This window comes from Porites lutea, chromosome 12 (genome assembly GCF_958299795.1).
Source record: "Porites lutea chromosome 12, jaPorLute2.1, whole genome shotgun sequence".
NCBI lineage: Eukaryota > Metazoa > Cnidaria > Anthozoa > Scleractinia > Poritidae > Porites > Porites lutea.
The window spans coordinates 1841290-1868789 of record NC_133212.1 but is presented as its reverse complement, the minus strand read 5'-3'; the positions used below and the strand labels follow the sequence as shown (position 1 = coordinate 1868789).

The 27500-nt window shown below is 38.3% G+C and overlaps 2 protein-coding genes and 1 pseudogene across 2 annotated transcripts in view; all 3 read left to right on the top strand.

Moving 5' to 3' along the window:
- The window catches only part of LOC140921720 (receptor-type tyrosine-protein phosphatase delta-like), a 59378-nt gene extending 33616 nt beyond the window's left edge, over positions 1-25762 (top strand). Inside the window, exons 11-14 of the mRNA XM_073371731.1 lie at positions 20986-21055; positions 22878-22952; positions 23497-23646; positions 25066-25762. Of these exons, the coding sequence (XP_073227832.1) occupies positions 20986-21055; positions 22878-22952; positions 23497-23646; positions 25066-25271 (501 nt within the window). The 3' untranslated portion in view covers positions 25272-25762. The remainder of the gene's footprint in view (positions 1-20985; positions 21056-22877; positions 22953-23496; positions 23647-25065) is intronic.
- Positions 1-27500, top strand: part of LOC140921870 (uncharacterized) — a 133905-nt gene that overhangs the window by 40763 nt on the left and 65642 nt on the right. The gene's annotated exons all lie outside the window — the stretch shown is intronic.
- LOC140922122 (uncharacterized) lies at positions 4051-4851 on the top strand (annotated as a pseudogene).

The following is a 27500-nucleotide window of genomic DNA, read 5'->3' as shown; positions in this document are numbered from 1 at the left end:
TACGACGACGAGACGAGCTTCATCGTCTGGACGCAGCCGAATTGCCCGAGGGAGGTTTAGATGCCTCAAGCGTTGCCGACATTATAAAGAAAAAATCAAAAGAGAAAGACAAGGAGGAGAGGAAGAGGAAGAGGAAGAGGAAGCGTGTACAGTCACCAACATCCACCGTCGGCGATAAGCTAGACCGTCTCTTGGACCAACTACCTAAATTTTTGTCCACCGCAAACCAGGCGGCAGAAGCGCATGTAAAAGCCCTTGGCAAGTGGGAAACAAAAATTGGTCTTCTAAGTTCCTCCGACACAGATTAAGTGACATTATCGGTAAGATTTCCGTATAACCCCATACATTTCTTATGCATGCATGTTAGGACTCTTTTCTTATAAACTTGTTGTGTGAAATAGTTTGAGACTGCTGTATGCATAATGCTGTATGGGGTTATACGGAAATCTTACCACATTATCTTCAGGGGCTAAGTCACCTTATTTTAGGTAAATTCTTCGATTGTAATAATTACTAGTTTCTAGACTTGGAAAGACCTCATTATTTTATTGAGAAAATCCCAACCTCGTTCGAGGTTGAGAAAATCCAGGCCTTAAAACAAACCTTAGTATTTATGAGTAAAATATTGAAGAAAATCTTTAAACATGGAAGTTCTCAATACATTTTTCAAAAATTCAGTCCATTTTAAAATTATCTGAGGCTGCCCTTCATACAAGGTATACCACTTTTTGGCCTTTTGTACGTTTCGGGGGCTCTTTGATATTTTTAAAAGGCGTTATAACCATATTTTGTGACAATGCTGGAATTTCCCATAATCGCGTGACGGAGCCCCTTGAAACATTGTTTCATTATGATATAAATGGCGTTCAGAAAGTTATACGTCAGTTAGGTTTAACGACAGGCTATTGTGAGATTTAGACAAAATTGGTTTATCAGTTTGGACATCTTACCAGAAAGTTAATTTGAATTGATTTGGGGAAAAGCTTTGCAAAGCACATTCTCGTTGCATAGTACAAGTAACTTATTCAGAGGGTACAGGCGGGTGTAAAAACAGGGAAATTGTATCAGTCGGATTCTCTCGTCTTAATTACTCGGTGGTTAAAAGTTTTTACAGTTTTCACATGTAAGGCTTCCAGTTAGATTGCTAACAGTAATTGAAAAATCGTCCTGGGACGTTCTATTGTTTATGATTTGCTTCAATAAAGTTATTGTAAGACTCGAGAGTTTCCTTATATTAGTTTTCATGTACGATTTCAAAGAACTCTAGTTGCAAAATTTCTTTACAACGTTTGCTTCAAATCTAACAGAATACGACCTACTATATTATATATTGGGAATACTGGCTTTCCAAACGGCAACCGTGAACAAATTACGAAGGAATATTTCCTGGAAGACAAGAGTATTACTGTGGACCAGAAATGAAGATATAGATTAAAGTTAATATTGAGTAACTTTAGTGTCGAAAAAATATTTATCTCGTGCAGAGTTAATATATATTACTTCCCAAGATGTTAATAAATCACGTAACACACTTGACATGTTTATCTGATTTTTGCTTTTGTTAACCTGTTACATAATAACAATTTGGTCAAGGCAGAGCCTCTCTAATTTCTCACTTGTTGCTCTTTAGTTGGTAAAAATTTTTAGCAACTAACGAAAAAGGTAATGTCTTGCAAAGAAAGTTCAAAATCAAAGACTTGATATTTGTTCAAAAATGTGTAAAGCGCGTGGTATGAAACATTTTCGTTAACATTCCTTATAAGCGTTCTTACTAAACAGTCAGTTACAAGAGAAAGAGAAAGGCAATTTTAAAGAACTTCCGCTAAATGGAAAAACCCTAGTTATAAACAACCAGCAATTTACTTACCAGTAGTGGTTAAACGAATTTCACGTATAGAAACGCTAGAAATTGAACTCATTTGAAACTGGCTAGTTCCACTTCCGCAGAACTTCCGCTAAATCGGAAAACCCTATTGGCTTTTAAGTTAAGATTTCTTAGAAGAAAATTATGTGAAAGTGATCTCTGTGTTTTGTAAAAGTGTACATGTACTTAGTAGCAATATCATTTTCTTCCTACATAGTTACATTCATGGAAAGTCAAATTTCCACAGATTCTATTTGAGTGAACCAATTTATAGAGTGTTTTCACATGACGTCATGGCGGCCATATTGGGGACCCAAAACAATGAAACAGTGGCCATGTTAGTGTCCCAAACCAATCCTCTGGGAGTTGAACTGTTTTCTTATGCAAATACTTTCTTTTGTTCCAATAAATTTGCATATATGCTGGCCACGTGAATGAAAACACTCTATATATCAATGTAAAGGTTTTGCAAAAGAGATTGCAGCACTCCCCTGATCTTGAAAGCAATGCCAAGATTGTTTCTTTGTTCCCTTTTCAACTATTATTGTACGTGAATTGTGTTCAAATACTGCAGTTAATGTTACCTCATATTATCTTTTATTCGCTTTGCAAGGAATGAAACAACAAATGGAGGAGCAAACAACCATCTTTGTGCAAATAACATACAAATCCCAGACGGAGGTTCCAAGACATATTCCTGTAGTCCCAAAGCATATGGCAGATATTTGTACATCATATTGTCTGGCCAAAATATGTGGTTGACGCTCTGCGAGGTTGAAGTTTATTCCTATCTTAAAACAGAAAGTAAGAGCGCTTTTCTTTCCTCCTGTTTATTTTGTAGGTATATGCATGATACTTTTTTGCCTTTTACTAAACAAGTAATCTGTTTTAAAAATCGTTTTGTATTGTTTATATATAAAAAGTTTCTGTATTTTTTTTAATCAATCTGTTCATTTTTCTTTTGTGGTGTTTGCCTGATTTTATACAGTTATGTGATAAATCCTTCTTACCATGGGAATTAAGTTGGTAACAACAGTTTCAACGGTGTAAACTCCCAAAAAAATTAAGTTTACTAAGATGCATTGTATTTTTCTGTCATTTTACGTCATTCTTAATATTGTCCATGATAATCAGAAAACCCTGAGAAATATTAAAAGGGGCGTCCTTCGTGTATACTGTATTGTATCTGAGGCGGTATTCAGTGTATTCAGCTCTGCGAGGTTGAAGTTTATTCCTATCTTAAAACAGAAAGTAAGAGCGCTTTTCTTTCCTCCTGTTTATTTTGTAGGTATATGCATGATGCTTGTGTGTGTATCTTTTGGGATTTTTTGCCTCTTACCAAACAAGTAATCTGTTTTAAAAAATCGTTTTGTATAGTTCACATATAAAAAGCTTTTGTATTTTTTCAAAAAATCTGTTCATTTTTCTTTTGTGGTGTTTGCCTAATTTGGAGATAAATTCTTCTTACCAAGGGAATTCAGTTGTTAACAACGGTTTCAACAGTGTAAAATATTTTAAATTCCCTTAAATTTAAGTTTACTAAGATGCATTGTATTTGGTTATCACTTAACATCATTCTTAATATTGTCCACGATAATCAGCCGGGAAAACTTTGAGAAATAAAGGGGCGTCTTAGTGTATACTGTATTGTATCTGTGGCGGTATTCAGTGAATATGAATTGATTAAGTATGAGGAAATTCGCGCCCTTTTCCCCGCTAGTTTCTTGGGGAGTTGCTGACGTGTGCGATCACCAAATGACACAATACAAAAGACTGAAAAGACACTGACAATACCCAAACCACAACAAGATAGCTAACTTTCCGCCGCTGATCAGGAGTGACGTCTTGCTCGCATGTTTCCACGCTTTTTTGGTTTCAACTCAACATGGTTTTACTTTAAGTTATGATTGGTTCATTAGCTAGATTTGTCGGCGTCGTGATTAGTCGGAGTATAAGCTTTGGTTTGAATTCATACTACACTCATCCTAAAACCGCGAATAGGTTAAACTGGGCACCCTCACGTCGCTGTATATGAAAGAACAGGGGTCGATCGGACGCGAGTATTTATTGAGCTTGTAAAGTGAAGTTTATGAATGGATGATTAAGCAGTCAGGAGCCAAGATGGACGTCTTACCTTAATGAGTTGTTTTTCCACAGTCCTTTTATTGATAATTTTCACTGAAATTATGCCAAAAGAGACAGTTTCTTCACTAAAGTAACAAAATGAAGATATAAAGGACAAGGTCGACGCTCTTTCGAAGGAAATAGCACAGCTGAAAGAGTAGGTTCATATCGACTGAGTCATTACCTCTGGTGCTGAAGTGACCGCTACCTCTGGAAATAGCAATCATAATTCTTCGAATGATGAAACCGTGTCTCGTAGTCTTTAATATCTGATCGAGCAACGAATACGACGACCTGTTGACCTCTTATTATGATGCCGTTAATCATCATCTCAAGGCATTAAGCCTTAATGAGCTCAACGCTGAAGTTACACATGTTGGCAACCCCATTGACGAGGCTGAGGAATAGAGCTACCAACTCAATAATTGGCCTGCCAGAGAAAAGCAGTGAAACCGCATCTGAAACAAGCACCCTGTGCGTAAAATTATTTCAGGAGTTGGGGGCAGAAGTGTTTCTGTCGGACAGTGACATTGCTCATCGCGTCCACTCGAGGCAGCAAAATTGCGCCTCGAAACTCATCATCTGCAAATTCGTGAGATGCCTCGCAAAAGCAAGTGTCATGGAAACTCGACAAAGTGCCTCTCACGTCAACCAATCAAACATCGGTCTGTCTGCTGATAGTGTTCTTGATAGAGTCAGAATCTTCGATCACCTTACCTCCTAAAAACAAAACCTGTTGTTTGAAGCGAAGAGATGTAAAGAAGAGAACCAATACCGCTTCTTTCTTCTTTTACGGAAGAATGAGGGTTCCCGACAAGATAACGGAAATTGGTAGTCTACGGCGATTTGTTTCGGAGACCTGACATTATGAATTTAAAGTCTTGTGATTTAGACCCTTCTCCTGCTTTTATCATGAATTGTCAGTTCAGTGATAATTAAGATTATCAACCTTTCAATGGAATCTGGAATACTTTCTACTGATTTAAAAGTGGAATTGAGCAAGAGTAGATTGGAAGCTTGTAAAATTGACACCTGGATGCTTCTGAATAAGCTAAAATTAAATAAAGACAAAATTGAACTTCTTGTGATATCATCTTTACACCGTGCTCGACCTCCTTTGTCACATATTCATGTTTGTGATGAGAGAGTGCTGGCTTCACCAATAGCGGGAAACATTGGAGTTCTCTTCAACGAATCTTTGAGTATGGTTCCTCAGGTGACAGCAATGTGAAAATCCGCATTCTATCATCTCCGTAAAATTAGGCTTATTCGTAAACATCTCACCCTTGATGCAGCCCAGCTTCTTGTTCAAGTTCTTGTTACATCAAAAGCTTGACTACTGTAATTCGTTACTGTATGTTTTACCTAAGAACGTGATTAAACAGCTCCAACGTGTGCAGAACGCAGCTGCTCGTGTTGTTACTCTCTCGCTCCAAGTTCTGTCATATTACACCTGTTCTTGCGAATCTTCACTGGCTCTCGATTTATCTCCGGATTAAATTTACAATACTTATCGTTACTTCAGGCAAACCTCTCCATGGACTTGCTCCTGCTTATATTAAAGATCTTCTTCAAAGTTACCTCCCGGCACGGGATCTAAGGTCTTCAAAGAAAAATCTACTTGTCGTGCCTGCTTTTAACATAAACAGTTATGGCCGTAAGGGCTTTTTCTGTTGCTGCGCCGCTTCTTTGGAACAGTCTTCCTCAGCATATTAGGGATGCTGGATCACTGGACATTTTTAAAAGACAGTTGAAAACGGTTCTTTTTAGACGCGCCTTTATAAATTGATTACGTGACTGTGTTTTTTTATATCAGGTCTTAAATTATTTTATCTTAGGTTTTTGTAGTTTTTGGTTTTTAAATTTTAAAGTTTAACTGTGATTGTAGTTTCAAATTTTAACTTTAAATAGCGCCTTTGGACCCTGGGAAAAAGGCGCTTTACAAGTGTCTCATTATTATTATTATCAAAACTAACTATTAAAACCTATTCACAATTAATTTCGCTCAAGAAGAAAAAAAATATATGTATATATATGTTTAGTCAAAGCACTATTTACAAGTCATTTCATTTCATAAGGTTCTATTCATTTCGATTTAAAAAAAAATATTCATTCAATTTAAAAAAAAAGCTCATTTCAATTTAAACCAATTCATTTTGATTAAAAATGAAATAAAAATATTAAAAAGATCCTAAAATACTAATATTATTGTTATTATAGGGAGGAAAAAAATTATTCAACTGTAAAAAAATATGTACATAATTTACAGAAATATTTGAAGTACGAATTAAGCACTATATAACATTAAGAATTATATAAATCAAAAATAGCAATCCCTTTGTGAATAGCGATTTTGCAAATCCATACCTTGGGGCTGAGATGCGGTCAATAACTCTTGCAGGCAGTCCAGAGTTTTCAATTAAGTCATTACAAATCCGTCTCTGATATTAAAAAGAAAACAAGTTAAAAAGAATAAAATCTCGTATTCCTAAATTCCTAATTCTTTAAAAAATATATCATTATTATTATTATTATTATTATTATTGTTATTTTTAGTTAGATAAGTATATACTATAATAAGTTTCTATTAATGAGTGCTAACTATCAAAGCTCTGGCGATACTTTATCTTTTAATATTCCGTGAGCTCCCATATTTTGGTTTTCGCTAATAGTCAATATAATAATTTTTTTTCCCCCATTTGCCGGCGAAAAAGTACCTAGAAAAACTCTCTAGCATTTATGACCTTAATCTTCTCTGGCTAAACGTACTTCAAGACCCTAATCCGGGTGATACTCTCTATAATCATCGTATCCATCGTCACTTACTATTCCCCATATAGTTTTTACAATTTAAAAGTGAACTTCTCAGTCGTGTCAGTGATTCGAGCTTTTCTCTTCTACATAGAGCGGTTTTCATTTGAGTGTCGAAAAGTAATTGGTTTTGCACTTTGTACACGATGCGATTGGCTTAAAAGATTCGCGCCACCTTTTCATCCAATCAGAAGTAAAACCAAAGCCAATTGTGACGCGCTCGCACGATTTTCCCGCGCTTTGCGTCAGCCACATGTAATTACTTCGAGTTTTGATTGGTTCAATGTATTGTCTGTGTCCTATGTGATTGGCCAGAGTAATTACTTTGGTTTTGGTTTTACGACACTCAAACGAAAACCACTCTAATAACATCAGGAATCTTAAGCGAAACCTTGAAACTTTCAAGTTCATCTATTAGACGAGTTGAATTTTGAATTTAGCATTAGAGGAGTTTCAGAAACTAAAATGATCAGCGGTAAAGAAATGGATTTTAATCCAAGCATACCTGGATATGTTTTCGAATATGTTCCGACACCTCTCGCCTCTCACATTGACAATTTTATTGTCTAAAAAGCCTCCTTTTGATAAAACAACATCATCAAACGAAAAAACCGAGGTCTCTTTTACCATAGTTAATTGAGTGGAATGGTTATGAAACCCGTCAGACTCCTTTGTTATATGTTTTTGTGGACCTGAAAGTGCACAACGTTCAAAAGAATTCCTATCATTTTGATTGTATTGACCAATAGAAACGTTGCATTAATTTATTCCGTAACAATTCGCCAACAGAAAACAAAGGATTGTGCACTTTCAGGGTGCTTCCAACATAAACTGCAGCACTGTTGTTTTCATCATTGATGTTTGCCGCTTTTCATAACCAGTCTACTCTAATAACTATGCTTTTACAGAAAATAAAGATAATTGGAATTTTTGACCAGAATTATGAGTTAACCCCTTGGAAAAAAATGCAAATTTTTCGACCATAGTAAAATAACATTTTTATTGCTAAAAATCCTCCTTTTTGAGAAACCAACATCATCAAACGACAAAACCGGGGTCTCTTTTGCAGAAACGTAGGCTTAAAAGTTATCTGGAATTTTTGACCAGAATCACTGCATGGTCAAACCCCTTTGGAAAAATACAAATTTCTCGACTATAGTAAAATGACATTTATGTCGTCTAAGAAGCCTCCTTTTGGGAAAACAATATCATCAGAAGACAAAAACGAGATTTCTAATACAGAAACGTAGGCTGGAAATAGTCATTTGGAATTTTTGACCAGAATCATGGGTTAATCCGTCTGGAAAAATGCAAATTTTTTTACTGTAGTAAAATGAAAGGTGTTAGCTTGTATATTAAAGATTCTCTGAAATATACTGTTGTTAAACAAGTATCTGATGGAGCCTTCCAGTCACTTTGGATCGAAATCGAAACGTCTGTATGAAGCTAAAAATTGACAATAGTTTACAAACGAGAAGTGGATGTACTCGGCGTAGTTCAATATGGAAGCCATTACACTTTTATCCCTGTTATATTTTTCTTATGTTGTTGTTGTTGTTTTTAAATAAAACAGGAAGGAACCCCAGATCAAAGCAATAACCTTGTTCTACGTTAAGAATAATAACACGATAATAATTCTTCCTTCTTTTTTTGAGGTATTTGTACTTTTTTATATATATTTTTATAGGTTGTGTACTTGATCCAGTAGGAGTGTCGGATAGCAACGTTATTTCTGATCAGAGGTTTTCAGCTTCGTCATCTCTTAGCGGCCGCAGTCCATCTGATAGCCGATTAAAAGGATCCAATGCCTGGATTCCTGCCACAAACAATGACAACAATGATTTCCTGCAGATCGATCTGGGATCTCTTTACTTTGTTTGTGGAGTAGCAACACAAGGAAATCCAAATAATGATCATTGGACAAAAACATACAAGATAAAGACGTCCCTGGATAATGTCGTGTGGACATTCTACTCTGAGGGTGGCTCGGAAAAGGTACATCCTTTATTGCTCTAGGTGAAGTAATAGCGAAATTATAATCGTGGAGACACCAAGTAATAAAGGATTGTGTTTACCTCCTAGACACGTCAAACCAGAAATTCACATGAAATCCCTCTATTCCTCCTTCTCTCCCTTCCATTCGATGTCCTCTCTCTTATCTCATCTTCACCGTCTCTAGTTGCCCCCTCCTTCTCTTCCTGCCTCCTGCCTTGCTTCTTTTTCCCCTCGTTACTACAGTCTTCCATCCTTGGTCTCTTGCTGTTTACATAGGAAACGTTAGGGAAATAAATAGTAAAATGTAAAAGAAACTGAAGTAACAGCGAAATTATGATCTTGGAGGCACTAAGTAATAAAACGAATTTTCGACCGGTTGAAAAAATTTGACCAGACACAGAACCGTTCAATCGCTCTCTTGACATGGAACTTACAAACCAGTTTCAGAATTTTAATTATCTTCAGTTGTTTTTCCATCTACCCATACGCAGAGCACTACTTCACGTGAAATCCAGTATTGCGTCTCCCAGCTGAGTTACCACGCATTCATGCAAACACGCCCTTGCTACACAAAAATTTAGATGGTTATGGTGTTCACACCTCTTAATTTTTGTCATTTCAAATGTTTGAACGGCTAGGCGTTCAAGTTTTCGTACGGTTAGCGTGTTTCCGTGCGAATGAAACACCTAAACGCACGAATTTGTCTTTCATCAGCATTTTAAAGAAATTTTTGTTAATTTGCTTTTAGATACTTACTGGAAATGATGGCAAGAACAGCATTGTAAGAAGTGAACTATATGAGCCACTTGCTGCCAAGTTTATTCGTTTTTATCCAGATACATTTCACAACAGCAAAGCATTAAGGGTGGAGGTGTATGGATCTAAGCAAGGTTTGTCTCTTAGTACTTATCCAATACATGCAGTTCAAAAGACAACCACAGCATTAACAAATGCACTTTGAGTGTCAATGTATTTAGCTCAAAAGTACTAATTGGGGGCACTATTATTTACGTCTGCTACTGGAGACGGGACTGCCATTTTGCCAGGTCATCCGAGCCACGCAGAGGTCTACCCGTTTGCAGTGCAAAGGAAGTACATTTGTATCTTCATTTCTCAGTTATTTTAAGACCTGGACTAGTTATCCGGCCCCGGGAATCGAACCCGCGACCTTCCTCTCTGCTGTCGAACGCTCTACCGACTTAGCTAACCCTGCCGCTAAATTCTGGTTTGTACCTACGATGCAGGGAAACCGACTTACTACTTAGTTCAGTGCTTGGTTTTAATAGGGAGCTTAAGCATGCAGCCACGACGGCGACGGCATCAAAGACCTCACTTAAAAAAGCAAAGGCGCTCTTTCAAACTTCATCGCTCTTGTTTCATCACGCTTAATTTGTCAAATGTGAGAGAATTTTTCGGGAGTTGAGTTCTTAAGGTCTGTATCTCAGTTAAAAAAAAAGAAAAGGAAAATAGTGATCTTGCGCTGACATTCTCCATGAAACGTGAAATTAAGAAGTTTCACGTCGTTGTCGTACAGTGACGGCAAAGAAATGTACAAAAATACTTAATGCAAGTGCAAAGTTGTCGTTTTGCTTATCTGAGTCCAGTAGTAAAAGGCGCACCGGTTAACTTGCGGGGGAATACATTAAAGCCGATAACGTCATAGCCCTTTGTCCTTATCTTAGGAATAAAATGAGCGAGAATCGCATTATCACCTCTTTTTTGTGGCACACCTGTGAATTAGCTGCTGAGGTTTTCTTTGTTAACCAACCCATGTAGCTTAGAGTGTGTGCCACTTAAAATAAAGCATCTTATCTTATCTTATTTTCAAAAACGCTCTCCAGAGTGGAGACTTTTTGAAAACGCCGGCTTTTCTTTGTTGACGGACGAAAACGGTTTCGAATACGATGATGTCATACATCATATATTTCTAGCATAACGCATGCTCAATAATAAAGCTACAGTATTTCCATCGTTTTAGCGTTTTCGTGTGGACGGGTGACTGCGATTCGAGTATGCTACGTGTGGTTGCGTATTTGTTTGAAAACGGAGGAAAAAATCTCTGTAATCAAAAATATCCGGATACAGGTGGACGGGGCTAAGCCTACTGCTTTTTTGCCGTTGTCGTCGCTGCTTAGGCTTCCTAATTACTGCCTGGCCAATCTTTGTACATCTATGCTTATTTCACGTTTTCTTGTTTCCTCTCTGTTTAGTTTTCTCCTTTACTTTTAATTAGAAAAAGAGTGCTTTTAATAATTGGATTCACTATATTGATTTTGTCCCTCCTCGTTTGTTTCCTTCTTTGTCATTGTAACTAACATGAAACGGATGAAAATTTAAAAAAGACTTAAAAAACTCAGTAATAATTCATAAAGAAAAAACAAAAGAAATTTGAAAAGTTTAATGAGTGTCTTTACAGGAGCACCCAATGACTGTTTTCTGTGAAATATCTGTTCGGAGAAGCAAACATTGTCCAGATTTTTTTAGATGACCGTTCCGTTCTTGTACAATTTTTGAAGCCAATCTAATAAATTCCCTATGATTTTGTGAAGTTAATTTTTTTCCATTTCACTCCCCAGGTTAAGCCTTTTTTTAGTAGAGAAAGGAAACCTAAAATTTTTGGAACCAAAAATGCAATGCAGAGAAAAATTCTCACTTTCGTAAAACTCTAAATTGCAGCTAAAATATTCGGAAAAATATACTGAAGCCCTTGTAATTTTGAAAAGACTCAAGTTGCCCTAGGATCACCGAACAAATAAATTTTTTTAGCGCCACTTAGAATACATTTCTAGATATCTAAAAGTACTCTGGATAGCCTAAAAAGTGTTTCAATGCATTTAGGCGGAAACCGTCGTTGGGTGCCCCTCTCTTGATACCCGATTAAGACACGGCTAAACTTTACGTCCAATTTTTTAGACCAAAATAACTCCAAATCTAAATATCAGTGCAAGAGTGAGTTGATCGATATCAGAAATTTTGAAGTCGTTCAAAAACTCGCAATCTGTTTTATCAGGTTTAATACCTGATAATCGAAACTGCTCGATTTTTTAAACAGTAGATAAAAATTCTTAATAAAAATGCCATATTTCTTGATGTTTTTACAGGTTGCTTTGAATCGTTTAAGAATGAAAGATTTCAGACGACCAGGGATTTTACAATTACAGCATCCTCAGAACTTAGTGGTCATTTAGCTTCTTATAGTCGCCTTTATGGTACAGACGGTTGGTGCAGCTCTTCAGCATCCCTACCTCAGTACTTACAGGCTGATTTCGGACAAATTGTAACAGTCACAGGCGTGGCCACTCAGGGAGATGCTCGAAGGGACAACTGGGTGACAAATTATTTAATCCGCTATGGGTACGATGGTAAAACATGGATTAGTTACGAAACTGGACAGGTAAATTTGCAAAATGCATTCATACATCTGTCTGAATTTGCTTAAAGGGACCTCCAGGAGTTTTTCCCAGACATTCACATTTGGGGCTTGTTTCCTTTACGTTTTTTCTTTGTTATAACATTTTGAATACACAAATCCTCTAATAAGCTGCAGTAGACATAAAATCGGGCTCATCCTCGGTATAAAAACCTGTGAAACTCACAAGTGACGTAAAACAATGAATACAAAGAAGCCACTGAGAAGTCAACACAATAGAGCCAAGGAAAATAATAACTAGAAAACAAAGAAAAAATTCACAGGTTTTTACATTGAGGTAAACCCCTTAAAAATAATGTGTTTATAATGCTGTTTACATCTTCCATCACCGCCCCCCCCCCCCCCAACTCCCCCCGGCCCTACCTGGACAACCACTACCTGCGATCATTTCCCATAATTCTCATGTTCGTGTGATAAAACTATCCTACTTGAAATCAGCGCGCGCGATAGAATTTTTTTTTTTTGGCTTGTTAGTTTTCTAGAGTTGGTTTTGGCCGCCTGGAGCAAAGTTTTGCGGAAGGCAGTATTGTATTAAGCCTTATGAAAGAGCGAGTGTCACGATTGGCAATCGTCCAGTCTGCTACCGTATTTCGTCTCATTTTGCTACACGGGTGAGACACTGACCTCCGGCTTGAGACAGAAAAGTATCATATTGCGAGCTTTGTTGTAAGCGGTGGTGTCTCTGGTCTCGAAACGTGGGTTGTAGGAGTCGAACAATGCACCCATTTTTAATCCGATATTGTCCGATTACAGCCTGTAATTTGAAGCTCCGCAATAAACCTATTTGTACAGTAACTGTCTGTGACTATCTAACGTAGTAAATATTCAAGGAAATGCAGATTCATTCACATCTATAGCTTTAAACTTTCAAGTAGACTTCAAGTGAGTAAAACAAAATCGCACAACCTTTTAACTAATGAATGTTCAAATCTTACCTTTTGTCGGACATAATGTCAGTGGACAGATCAAACAGAGAAGATTATTATTTGAAGCTGAAGATTTACTCAGTGCTTAATCCCTGACAACTTTTCTTGTTTGTTCGTTAATTATCGGAACTTTCGAGGAACGAGCCCCTGAACGGACATTTGCAACCCTGCTTAAGCTGACTCGTCCCCAGTCACGAGAAGCGTGAACGAAGGGAGCGCGACGGGTGATGGGAAGGAGAAAAAGGAGAAGGAGCGCTCCCCTTCAGTCGGTTTGGGAATATACCACACAGAATGTAGTCTCTTGTAAATAAAATATTATTTGTGTATCTCCACTTACTTTGTTCTTGATCTACCACTCAGCATTTGACTGGAAACAGCGACAGAAATACCATTGTTGTTCACTGGTTTGCTCCCCCGTTTGCAGCGCAATATGTCAGAATATTTCCCAAAACACATACTGGTGAAATATGTATGAGAATGGACTTGTTTGGCTGTAAGGATTGTAAGTATAATTTGTTAGAGGGGGATTTTTAAAAAAATGAATTAATGGGATACATGTGCTGCCGTATACAGTTAATAGTTAATAATAATAATTAAAAATTTATAACGCGCCTTTTCCATGCAAATATGATCAAAATTGCGTTACAATGCCCTGACTGTTAAAAAAGAAAATAAAAGCTCAAATGTACATAGCAATATAAGCTAAAAAGTAAATTAAGAGTAAAAATTTGTATAATCAAACGAGCTTAATCTTGTCAATCTTAGTATCGCACGCAGCCGTTTTTGTCTCGTCACACAACACTCCTCCCCATCTTGCTTCCTCGGTTAACCAATGAGAACAAGGAATGTGCCTCATTTTGCCCGCTAGCCACATAATAAGTACTTAAGTGCTATTTGGTATGATGCAGCACTTTCTAGCCTGCGCAAAGGAAATGGGATTGAGACATATACTTGCAGGCTAACTGCTGTCGTCGAAAACGGCGGAATCTGCATTTAAGAATAAAGTTGGTATCGTAATGCAAACCTTTTCTCCAGTAGAAAGTCTTTATATAGGTTGTCCTACAACGTCGAGTTCAATTTACAATTTATTTGCACGAGTGTGTTTTTCAAAAAAGTATCAAACGGGCAAAATTCACTGGATCAACATTCGTCCACTAAACATCCCCACAATGCAATTCGATCGACGCAACACCTGAACCCAGTCTCACGCGCAACCTCAAAGTGGCCAATAAAGATTTGCGGCACCTGATTGGTTATTAAACAATTCTATTGTTTTGTTGCCAATCACAATGCTTCATTCACTGGTATTTGAATTATATTTCCTCGTTTTTGTACTGTGTTTACTTATAGGCTGTTTACAGTCCTCTATTTTTCCGATCGACCGCTCTGCATTACGGGCCACCATATATCTTGGATTTGTATCAAGTCTACTTTCTCGCCTCCCTCCCCCCGCATAAACCCCACACACTCTAAACCCCGGCTCGATCTTGAAACTGCATTACTGCTCTCAGCAAATCAGATTCAATGAACCTAATGGAGTGTAAAATTGAGATGTTGTATTTGATAAGTTTGCCTAAGTTATTTCTTGTCGTCTTTTCATTAAATATTTGCTTGTCTCTTTCAGACCAAGTTTCGTTGCCGTTAAACGTTGATCTTGATGATGTTGGTGTGATAGCCAACACTAGTCAATCTGTGACCCTGACCTGTGTGGCTAGTTACAGCCCTCGACAACCCTCTGGGTATAGTTGGAGCAAAGATGGAGCGGGGCTGTCTGACACAACCCCCTCTCTTACCATACCATACGGCAATGCCAGTAATATCTACAGTAACTCTTGCGCAAAGAAGCTCACTTCAGCCAGTGGAGTCCAGTGTAATTCAACCTACCAATGCTCTGCATCACTTTCTGGAATACAAGGCAGTCATCTGACCACTGCAAATGTTATAGTGTCCTTAAGTAAGCAAAAATTTGTGCGTACCTTGAAACGCCTTTTTGCTCGTTATCATGAATGTGAAAATTAATTTAATATACGGGGTGACGCAGTTTTCAATAACTAACATAATTTAAGTTCTTTATAAGGACACGAAAATATTGCATTCCAACAGTACATGACTGCAAACGGTACTAGATGAACAAGGAAGTACTTTCTAAAAAATACCTCAACCTTTAACGTATTCTAAGTGGGTAACGTATTTTTAACGCGTTTGTTTATTCGTTGATTTTGTCATTTGCTCAACGGTTTAAGTGCTGGGTTTTAGATAACCTTATAAGTAAGGCTCATTATGAGGCACATTTTTGTTGTTTTCAGAGAAACCAGGCAAGCCAGTTGTTCAAGTTAATCCAAGTGACGTTAAAGCAAGATCAACATTAGTCACATGGTCGTATAATCCTGGAGCGGATGAAGTGCCTGTTACTGCCTACAATCTTGAGTATCGAAATAGTACTTCTACACGCGATATACCTTTGGGACTTGTATTAAGTAAACGGATTAACAACCTCAAGCCATACACAGCCTACAGTGTTAGGTTGATAGCCGACAGTGTCTTAGGAAAGAGTCTGTGGAGTAATTTCCAGAATTTCACAACAAAAACTGCCAGTAAGTGTTGATGCAATTTAGATGCAGTGCTAAGAACAATAATTTAATATAATACGTTCTTCAGTCCAAAATCATCGCCACATCGTTTTAGCGGCCCCAGTCAGTCGGATAATGAAATATTAACTACTTCTGCTATCATCTCATCGATATTTTCATTTTAAAAAATCTGAAGAACTGCGACAGATAAAGTTGTGCAAGCAAACTCATTCAGTGATTTTCATGTAGTAATCAGGCGTCCGGTCATAGGATAGAACTATTCTGATTGAGGATAAATCAATCTAAACTCAACTTGTCACTTTCTCTTTTTAGAGCCTGAAGTCGATGTCCAGATCGTGAGTGTGACAAGCCCTTCTTCACAGTCAATTCATGTGAAATGGCAGGTAAACATCAGATTTATTTTAACAAAAACGCGTTCTTGTCCATAAGTACTTCGTTTCTCAAGAGGGTTGCCTATTATTTCCATGCCTCTCCAAAGACTATTACCCAGTCGCTATTGAGGTGCACGGATCTTCTCCTCGCCCTCCCCCCCAACCTCTTAACCCCCCCCCCCCCCACCCTCTAGGCCTCGATCTTCTCTTATCCCGAAACTAATAAATGGCGACTGTGTACGAATCTGGTTTCCTCAAACAGCAGAAGCTGTGTAACCATTGCCATCTTTGTTCATTCATGTTCACTGCTTTGTGTAAACAACGGAAAAAGTGTAGGCTTGAACTTGTCTGCAACAATCCCGCAAATTTATCATTTTCAGATCTTAAAGTTTAATGGCGTTCACTGTTAAAAGGTTTGAAAATAAACATAGATAATGGAGAAAGGAGACTTGTTATGAAAGCTGGCAAACATCGAAGATAAACATGAAAGTGCTGCATTTTATGTTGGGAGGTTTGTAACGGTGCAAAATCCTTTGTTTTTAGTTCATGAATTATGACTAAAGGAATTAATGCAACATATAGAAATAACATTGAACGTTATGCACCGTCAAGCTCCTAAAAAGATAACAGAAGCATTTATTTAACGATGTATTACTTGAACACTAATTTAGTCATGTTCATGTCGCAGACACAGAGCACCACCAATTTAAACGGACCCTTTAGAGGGTACAGCATTGAATACAAGGAAAAAGGGAAACCTTCATGGACAACAGTCAATGTTAGTGACTCATCAACCGATAAGACCTTACAGAACCTGAAGAAATGGACCGTATATTTCATTAGAATCGCAATCAGTAATGGGGACTTTCTTGGTCCACCGGGTCCTGAAAAGCAAGTTCGGACGCTAGAAGATGGTTTGTATACTCCTTAACATTAGCTTGTTTTCTACAAGTATCTGTTTCTTTTCCCACTTATTACTTCCAGAACAAGAAACAAAAAACTAGCAAAAGCAGAGCAATTGACTTTCACCTCTGTCTCTCAACCTTTTTCTTTCATTTAGCCCCCAGCAAACCACTGAATCTATCGTTCATCTTGCAAAAACCAAGTGAAATAGCGATGCCGAGAATGACGGTCCACTGGCATCAACCTGCTGAACAAAATGGTATCATCAGAAAATATAGATTGGTTTTCAGCTATACCACTGACGGAAGACAAACTACCATTACAAGGGAAACAAATAATCAGACCTTTAGTCACAGTCTAGATGTTTTCGGTGGAACACAATACAGTGTTGAAATTTGGGCAGAAACTATTAAACCTGGGCCAACGCTAACTGGAACTAAACAAGTGCCAGAATACAGTAAGTATCTGCTTTTCAGTTTCCTGCTCTCAGTGCTGTTGTATCAGCGGTCATTTGAAAAGATGATGTGTGTAAACGGAATTCGTAAGGGAAAAGATAAGCACTGAGAAGCTATACAGCTCTGAGCTGCAAGTCCTAGAAATGAGAGAGAGATACTCCTTTTGCTTAAAAAGCCCAATAACGCCTGCAAACAGGAAACAAAAGAAGGGGAAGATTCCCAAGCCCATTTTGAAGTACTTCTGCCAATGAGCATCGTGTTCAGTGAAATCTATGGTGTGTATTGAATATACGGTTAAATTTTTTTATCCTCCACTTCAATCTCGAATAGTAACTTGTCATTTACAATTTTTTGGTTATCGCAAGTTTGTATTCTCACCAATTGCTTCTTTTTTCATTCTTTTTGCAGAACCAAGCGCTACACCTCAAAACATAGCCTCTGAAAAGATAAACGAAACAACTTACAAAATAAGTTGGAATCCTCTTCCCAGAGACAAGGCCAATGGTAGAGTGATCAAATATGAAGTGAATCAGACAACGCTTTCTATTACATGCACTGCAAGATCCGCGTCCACTCGGTCAGTTCTACAAAACACAACAGACACATTTATCGTTTTAACTGGTCTCTCATCATGTTCTGTTTACAAAGTTGAAGTGCGTGCCCACACTTCTGCTGGTCCAGGAGTCTTTGGTAGACTTACTCGTAACATCGCGACTTCAGGTATTTCAATGTAGTCACAAATCGACTTAAAACAGACACAAAACGGGCAGAACCAAGTGTGCGAGTTATAGAGGTGTCCCGTTAGAGATAGGTAAAGTTTTGCATCTTTGAGAAGAACTGTCCAAATAGAGAGGTGTTAGGATTAGGTATGATCTCCAAGGAAAACTGAGCCCCTTCTTTGACAGAACTAATATTAAGCTATACAGGGAAAACTTTCCGTTCCAAAGAAAGCAAAATGCATAACGGAGTATTAGGTATCGTCGAAAATGTTCTTTGCTGGAAGGGAGAGATGTAATTAACTCGTTCTCATATATTGCAAGTGTATCCATCCCTTACAATCATTGCAAATGGTCATACATCGATTGTTGTAGTTCCTGGTGAACCAACTGACGTGAAGAGGGAAAATCCTGGTATACGGAACATAACCTTGAGGTGGGGTAAACCGAAACTACACGGGGATGCTGTACGGCGTTACAAGGTAACCTTTGACTTTCTTTATAAAGAATATTTATAATGTTCTCAAGTGATGACGTCATAAAATCAAATTTTTGAAATTATGGCATTTGTTGGGATATTTGGAAAGAACATCTGAAAGTCCTAATATTAATGCCTTGCCTTTTATTCTGAGATAGAACATTTTTTTTGCGTGTTTTTCATGCAATCCTCGAATAAACACCAAATTCTTCTGACTGCGAGCGGCGTTTAATTGAGTGAATAGTGGTAACTGTGAGACCGACTACACACTTCGCCCCAGTCCTCTGACACTGGATCATGTGCAATGTATTTATGTATACTTAAAGTTCACAGGGCACCGGACGAATTTTCGATCCCGCCTCATGTAAGGAAATCCAGGATAGTTTTGGATTCTGGATTCAACGCTGTGGATTCCGGATTCTAGGTACTGGATTCCAGTCTTTGTCTGTAGAACTTGGATTCTGGATTCCTTGAGATGTAATCCGGGTTCCAAAAACCCTGGAAATCCGGATTCCCTTGTATGGGGCGATTCGACCAGTTGTAAAATCGTGCGTTTAGATGATCTATTCATACGAAACCACCTTAACGGAGCGAAAATCCTTACGCCTCGCCATTCAAAGTTCCGTGTGAAAAAGCGGAAATATTGAACGCTCCCGTGTGAACGAAGAGTCCGGTCAAATTTTTCGGCCGGTCGAAAATTCGTTACCATGTCGACGTAGCCTTATAGACAACCATATAATTACGTAACAGTTGTTGATGTATACCGCAGATAATCTATAAAGGTACAAAGGATTATTATCCAGAATTTAAACCGCAAACTGGAAATCAAGAAACAGAGTCACCGACTTTAACAATGACAATCACCAATCTGGTCCCTGGTACAAAGTATGCTTTTGTTGTGATGGCTGAAACCTACTGTGGGTACGGAGGCAACAGTTCTATCGCGCAGGGAAGTACAAAAGTGGATGGTAAGTTATTACTGTGTAAGCGTTTCTTTGTTCAATTATGATATCCCCTAAAATTACCTACCAAGGGAAATTGCGTTTGTGTTGAAAGTTGAAGGCAAAGAAACCCACTAGTGATAACACTGAATGAAAAAATAAGTCAAAAACAAAACAAACATACAGAGAGAAAAATCAGGATAATTTTCTGTCGCGGAAAACATAATATATATATATATATATATATATATATATATATATATATATATATACCATTATTAATAGAGAGGGTGAGAGGGTGAGAAGGGTGGGGGTGATCCCACTATACAAATATTCGATAATTGGAGGAGCATCAACCGTTACAAAGTACAACCAGCCACCTAAAGAGATTAAAAGGAAAAGAAAACATCGATGAACAGGAACTATAGCCCATAATTATTCCCAGAATCTTTCCAGACAGAATAGAACCAATGCAATAGAATAGCATTAGAATAGCACCATAGCAATTCGAATTTCCGGTTTCCCTGTGTAAGTTGATAAGTTACAAAGTCTCCTATTTAAGGTGGTATTTCTTTTTCGGCTTACAGTTCCTGTAGCGCCTGTAAACCACGACGTCCCAGTAATCGAAACAAAAGAAACATATGTGAATGTCAAAGTGTGGCATGCATTACAAACCAACGGTCCAATCAGGTATGAGTCATCTTATTTACCCTTATAAGACTCCCACTGACCGCGTTATGAACGTTAAGGCAAGATTATTTGTCACTCTACGGTTCGGTAAATAATTTTGATGTTCCTCGCTTAAAAGTTCATTTTAACTTTGATTGTGCACAGACTTATAGCTTTTGTAAACTGATAATTTATGATCAGTTAGAAGTACATAAGCGTTCTAAAAGTGTCTTTCTATTTTTTTTTCTGTTACTGGCAGCGATTATCAAGTTTTGGTGCATAAAGTGAATGATTGGTGTGACGAGGTCTCTGATTGGGAGACACTTGAATCAGATGTGTATATTGCGGCTCAAATTCGCGCTGATTCTGTGAATCCATCCATGGTTTTTGTTGTGGGAGATGGTAAAACCTATAATGGTTATGAGAACAAGCAACTGTCAGATGGTCAAAAATACAAGATATATTCCAGGGGACTGGGTCGCCGCCCAACCAAGGTAACCGTCTAATTAAAAGAGTGGCTGATTTAAGGTACTGTAAAACGGGCAAAAAACATGCACACCCGATTTATTATCGATTTGTAAAATCTAAAGTCACTAAAATCAGGTTGCTGCGCACGACTAGAGGAGCCCGCAATCCTAATCTCCAGATTGTTATTACGCATGAGTGGCACCTTTACAGCCAGCATTGGACGGTATTTTTCCTCTTTTTCAGAAACGTTCTGTGGATAAAAACTATCTGCTTGGTAAAGCAAGTCTAATTGCCAAAGTTCAAATAGAGAAAGGTAAGATTCTCGGTGTTTTTAATTTTGTGTTGAGATAGACTTTCTTTAAAATGTAACTTTCATTTATCCGACTGAATCAGAAGCAAGAAAAGGTTTAGGGGCACCCAACGAGAATACAGTTCAAAACCACTCAAACATAGCATCGTTGAACTTATTTTAGTATTTTACTGTTCTAGTGATCCGAAAATTATAGGAGTCAAAACTTACCTTTTCGAAAATTTTAGCCAGAAAAAAAGCTCCCGAAAATTCTAGGTGACCTTTTTAGGCCAAAATTCCGTTTAAAATGTACAATTATACGATTTTTTAGATGTTCAAAAATCCTAGGAGGGGCAGGCAAGCAAAACATTTTACAACAATTGTTCCGAAAATACTAGATCTCAAATCGTCTTCCGAACAGATATTTTCCAAAAACTGACGTTGGGTCCCCCTAAGGTTAAGCATATTTTATTTTCCTTTTGTCGCATTTCATTTCATTTCTGTTACGTAAAATTAAACGCCAGTAGTCCCGCTTCGATAACTGTAAGGTAACTATATACAGAAATACCGAAAACCGGAAGTTAGTTTGAGTTGCGTAAGGGTGCAGCGATCACAAAATGATGAAATGCAGGTTGAAAAAATAATGGCACCAAATAGTTTCTGCTAAACCCAGAAACAGCCCGAGAACCCCCGTTAATTGACCACTTCAGAAAATACCATTATATGGGGCCATTTTAACTCCCAAGAGAAACTGAAGACAATGCTTATGCAAAATTTTGGGGTGACAAACAAACAGCATTATGGTATATAATGGTATTTTCTGGAGTGGTCAATTCAATCAATCACCCAGCTGGGACCGCGGAAATTTGTAAGTAATGACGAGGTTTCCCCTCCTGCGACCCGAAATTTAAGTGAAACGTCTTCAACAGCACTTTTAGATGGAACTATTAACTTTTCATTATCGCTGACAGGACCATTGTTGGTTTTCACACGACGTCACTAAAAGTCAAACCAAAAAAACTATCGAATCTACCGAGATTTTACTTTCACGATGCATTTTTAGAGCAGCTGAAAACTAATTGGCATACAAATTTTCGCTTTAAAAGGGTTCTTGGTTTTGTGATAGAGTACGCTTGAATTTCTTAGCTTTTGCGTGACGCGGCCTTTACATGACGGCCAAGAGAGCTGTCATGCATGTAGGTTAAAAAAAATGACTCATTTCGGGAAATTTTGCTATCGAAACAGTTCATGTATTAGAAAAATTATTACTTTAATGTTTATGAGTTTCTCGAAGAATAAATTCACGCTTTTGTAGCAAAACTCGGTAACAGATGTTTCTGCTGGTTTCCGTCCGCCATGTTGGAGCTCATCCAGGTGGCTCCAGCATGGCGTCTCCATACAAATCTCTATAAGTTTGGGTAAAACATTTCTTCGGATATCTCGTATACGAAATATTCCTCTGACCTGAATCTTGGCGAGGAGCTTTGTATATGTACCTCCTTTCATTTCCCAGATTCTGGACTTGATCTATTGAACGGTTTTGATTTTTCTTTTGAATGGCGTGACACTGAAAACCAGCAATACATGTAGTTGACAGACAAACCGAATGACAAACTATAATTGGTTTATTGACTTCAGACTACCCGACTGAATGATACAGTGAGAAAGTACCTAAACTGAATATTTGAACAATGACTCGCTACCGACAGAATGACTGATGGATCGACCGTGTGCTTAATCCACCTTAAGAGAGAGAGAATGTCGTATCAGCTGAATTCCTAACCATCAGACTGACTGACTGACTCACTGGAATGTTCTTTAACTCATTTCCTGTTCAAACCTGCAGTTCACAAATGTGTTGATGCAAACAAAGAGAGAGGGGGCATGAGCCCGCAAACGTGCGACAAACCTTCAAACACAGGTTTGTTCAAAAGTTGATTTTAATAGTTTCCCTCCCAATATTAATTGTCCACGGTCGGGTGAACCATCGAACTCAAAGAGGGTTTGTTTTAGCAGCTGAATTATCTGAGACGACAAAATAAGGGAAGACAAAAAGTCTTCTTACTCTGCCCTAAAGAGAGGTTAAAAAGAATGGGGGGGGGGGGCACGGGCACCCCAGGACCCCCCAGTTACGCCCCACCCCACCCCCCATCCGTTTAGCTCTTATGTTGTCGGGTTCTGAAGCTCTTCTCCGTTGGTTTGAAACCCGTATAAAGCTTAAAGCTTTTAGCTACAGGTCAAGCTGCGCTACCTTCCTGCGTACCCCATTGTGCCGTTCTAGTAGATAATTTTAGAATATCTATGCATTAAAAGCAACAACCAAGTTCCCAAAATCCTCTTCCTTTGTCCCTTAAGGCCACGCGTTGTTAACCGATAAAAGGATGATCGATAGTAATCGATATTAATCATCGATGAATATCGTTTCTTCCCTATTGAGTCACTGACTGGAACTTTAAACATTTCAGCATCTGTAATATCATCCATTGTCTTAGGGATTGCATTGGTCATTTCTCTTGGAGTGAATATTTACCTATGGCGTGCTCGAGGAATTTCCAAATCTGGGAAAAAGTATTATACCGAGGAATTACAAGTGGAAGGACACCAAATTGAAGGAGGTTTGTAGCGTTTGTGCAAATAATGAGTGACATTTTAAGTTTAAACTGAGTTTACAATTATGGTATCGGGCACGGGTACTGGGTACTAGGTAATATTTATAACCAGGCCACAAGTGAAATATCTAAAACTTAAGAATTTGTTCATGCTTAGCGTGCGTATATCGAGTTATGGATGCACGCGGGAAGTTTGGGTAGCACGAAAGATTCGTAAGAGTTGCACGAGGCGATAGCCGAGTGCAACTCTAGCTTCTTGAGTTCTCAAGTTAAAATCCTCCGTGACATGTTCGTGAGAAGTAGTGGAGTGTAGTTTGGATTTGCTGAAAAGATGTTTACGTTTTAGTCAACGAAATCCAGAAAAGATGTTTTTAGCGAAGACGACTGTCATCTTTCTTTAAACTTATATCCATTTACGAACATTGGCCGGTCATTACGGCTTCTTGAGAAGACCTGGCAGCAGTTGTTTTTGTGAGTAATAAATTTATGTCTCCTTGTGTAATTTGTGTTGTTATTGCGAGAGAAATTTTCCTGCTTCAGTTGGATTGTCCGGAGACAACAAAGTGCATAACAAATTTAAAAACAACAATTAAAACGGAAATTTTGCCTTTAAATGTTGTTGATGACCAGTTGGTGTCTGTTCTGTTCCCAGTGAATGTCTTTCTGCCAAAATTTGCTGCAGGTGGTCTTCGACAAATTTGCAAAACGCGCAACTTGCGAGTTTTTTTAATTCGGCTTTATTTTTGCTGCTTGTTGGATCAGGACCTAAAAGGTCAATGCCGATAGAAAAATTGGCAGTTCTTCGCTCGTTTCTTCCATATTTTATAGAGAAGGAAAAGTGCACTGCAGCTTAAAAGACGACAACTTTGCAGCCAGGTAAAAAAAATGCTTACGTCATGTTATTTACGCACGGGCGTGCGTAAATAAAGATTTTGTTCATAGCGGCTCAATAGGACTTATATAGGGCAAGCACGCGCGCTATGTTATAATAGTAAATTGAGAATAATTATGATATAAATTTACCCACTGTAAATCTCGTTATAGCCATGTTCATGCAAAAGCTAGGGACTTTCGCATCTACAGACACGAGGCTGTATAGGAAAACATCTTCATCAAAAAGGAAGAAGATGGAGGAAAAAAAAGAATTACACTTGCCACTAAGTAACTTGTGCCGGAAAAATATTCACAGGGATAAAAATAAATACTTGAACACATGAATAAATAAAGATAATAATAAACCTCTTCTGTTATGTTTGATGTCTGTGGGCTTGTTTTGTAATGACGACAGAACTCCACCTTTCCACCCCCAAGAAAAAAATAATTAAACAAAACAAAACGGACTTACATTAATTTGTTAAGATATCCATTCTTTCTTTTTCTCCTCAATCTCAATTTTGATAAGATTCCAACCATTTTCAATCTTAGGCGTTGCAGAAGTCCCGTCTCCTCAAGTGGAATCGTTTTATATGGAACTGCGGCCCACTCAAATCCAGCAAACGTCAGAATATGGATCTCTAATGAAGAACCCGGAGGGAGATAGTGATGATGCTGAAACGGAACAAGATTATGCTAATGCCACCCTCCATCAGCTTCCTAAACCGCGGGAAAACAAAGTATATCAAAATATATAAAGGGAGGGAAATGAAATGCGTGAAAAGGACAAATACCTTGACAGCTTTGTATGCGAGGAGCATGCAGCAGAACCACGGTCTGTTCGAATTCTCACCTAAACGGGCCTGTAATGTCTGGACATACGTCTGCTGTGAAACTTCCCAGTAAGTCAGCTTTCTGGCTGGGAACTCTTCCATCAGTCTAGCTGGGAGTGAGGAACAGATAAATTTTTCCCAGCAATCTTTCAAAATGCTTAAAATGGCTTCAGAAAGCTTTATTCACGCTATGTTGTTGTTTTTCAGGGCCTTTTTCTCAAAATTTCCCGTTTGGTGCACCTGTTAACTTTAATGAGACATTTTATTATATGCCTAAAGAACGTCTAGTTGCCGTTGCTTTCGATTCGCTTTCTTGTTTTTGTTGTTGGAATTTTATAGCGAATTACATGGAAACAAAGTTGTAAGCATAACGAACAACAGTTGTAATTTAAATAAACTCAGTCTTATCAGAGTTAGCCTTTGTTATTAACTGAAACCTGCTGAGCCTTTTTTTTTCTCTGCCGTCCGGTGTGGACAAACTCCCACAGTTGTTTCGCACTTGCGCTGTTTCCCAAGATACTCGCTAGTTCCTCCTCTGACAACTGACTTAACCCTTGAATGTTTGTCACATTTTTCATAATAAATCTGAAAAAAAGGCAGAAGTTAACGAACCGTCAGTTCTCTCTAGCAACACCAGGATGATGTCTATAGGGGGTCCTATAGCTACCAGAATGTTTTAGGAGAGTGGCTATTGAAACCTTTGCTGTTAGCGTCGGCGTCGTCGTTGCTTAAGCTTCCTGAAGTTATACATCAGATACTACAAGCATTACGCATGCTCTGTAAGGGATGCTATCAAATTTCCATGGTTTTAGCGATTTCTTATGGACAAGCGAAAACGATTGGAATACAATACGTCAACCTCGTCCCAAGGGCGCTCCCTGGGGACGAGGTTGACAATACGTGTGGACGCGTTTAATTTTGAAAACGGAGGAAAAATCTCCGTTTTCAAAAAAAATATCCGGATACGTGTGGACGGGGCCTTATTTACGGAATCAGACTAAGAAGTGTTGTTATGTAGCTGTTAGAGTGTATTTAGTTTAACTTTATCATGATAAGAAAAACCTTTAAGTGCGTTAAAAGGCAAAACCACTTTACCACAACCCGAGTAAACTATTGGAATAAAGGCGTTTATATTTTGACCCATGATTGACTGTGAACAGTTCCTTTACAGTCATAAATCCAGGCCTGGAAGGAATGGAGAGCGAGCGAAACGAGAGGCACTGACTGTGGAGAGCCGACGCCTCATTCGCTGGCTCGCTCGTAACATTTTTGCCGACGGGACAATCGTGAAGGACTACTACTAATCTTATGACGTGATATTCTATCTCATGCACGCGGTTTAGACTCTTCTCAGAAGGCAGTATGTGATTAACTGTTTCTTTACTAATCACCTTTAATAACCTAGGTACTAAGTTCCTGTCTGGCGTCTTCCCAGGCTTTCTCGGTCATTAAACTCGCTCGTAACCACGTGATCCGAAACGCATAGGCAGCGCGGGATAATAAGGCCTTGGGACTAGGGACTAGGCAATGCAGTATAACCGAGAATCCGTTTGATGTAACGATAAAGAATAACGCTACAAAAGAAATTGTCATGTTATGAGTCTGTACCTGTATTCTTGAAGTTGACTCCAGGACGTTTCAGTATGAAGTCCTTGATAATGGAAGAGAAATGACATTCGAGTAAGTGGTGATAGCTTTTCTGGCGCCACTTGTTTAAAAGATAGATAATGCTATCTACTAAATGAATCTCTATCCAGTGGATAACGCAGTTGCTTTCTCTAATACTTGTCCTCTGTATAGCGCAATACTTCTTAAAGTAACAGACAAACGCTAAACTAACTTACAATATCAATCAAACCATATAGGGATTTTAAACAAACGTTATGATCATTACACGTTTCCGGAAAACTGCCCACCTACCCCTCCCCTAAGCCAACATTTTTCCCTAAGTGAGAAGTAAGTGTGAATGTTGACTTAGGGGAGGGGTAGGTAGGCAGTTTCCCAGAAACGTAAAATGATCTCTACAGCGATCATTCGGACGGGCGCAATCACCAAATGACTTAATACAAAAGATTGAAAAGACAATGAATAAAACCCATGCCATAACACAAAGAGAGCCGAAAATGGTTAATTTCCACAACACCAAGAAGCTGC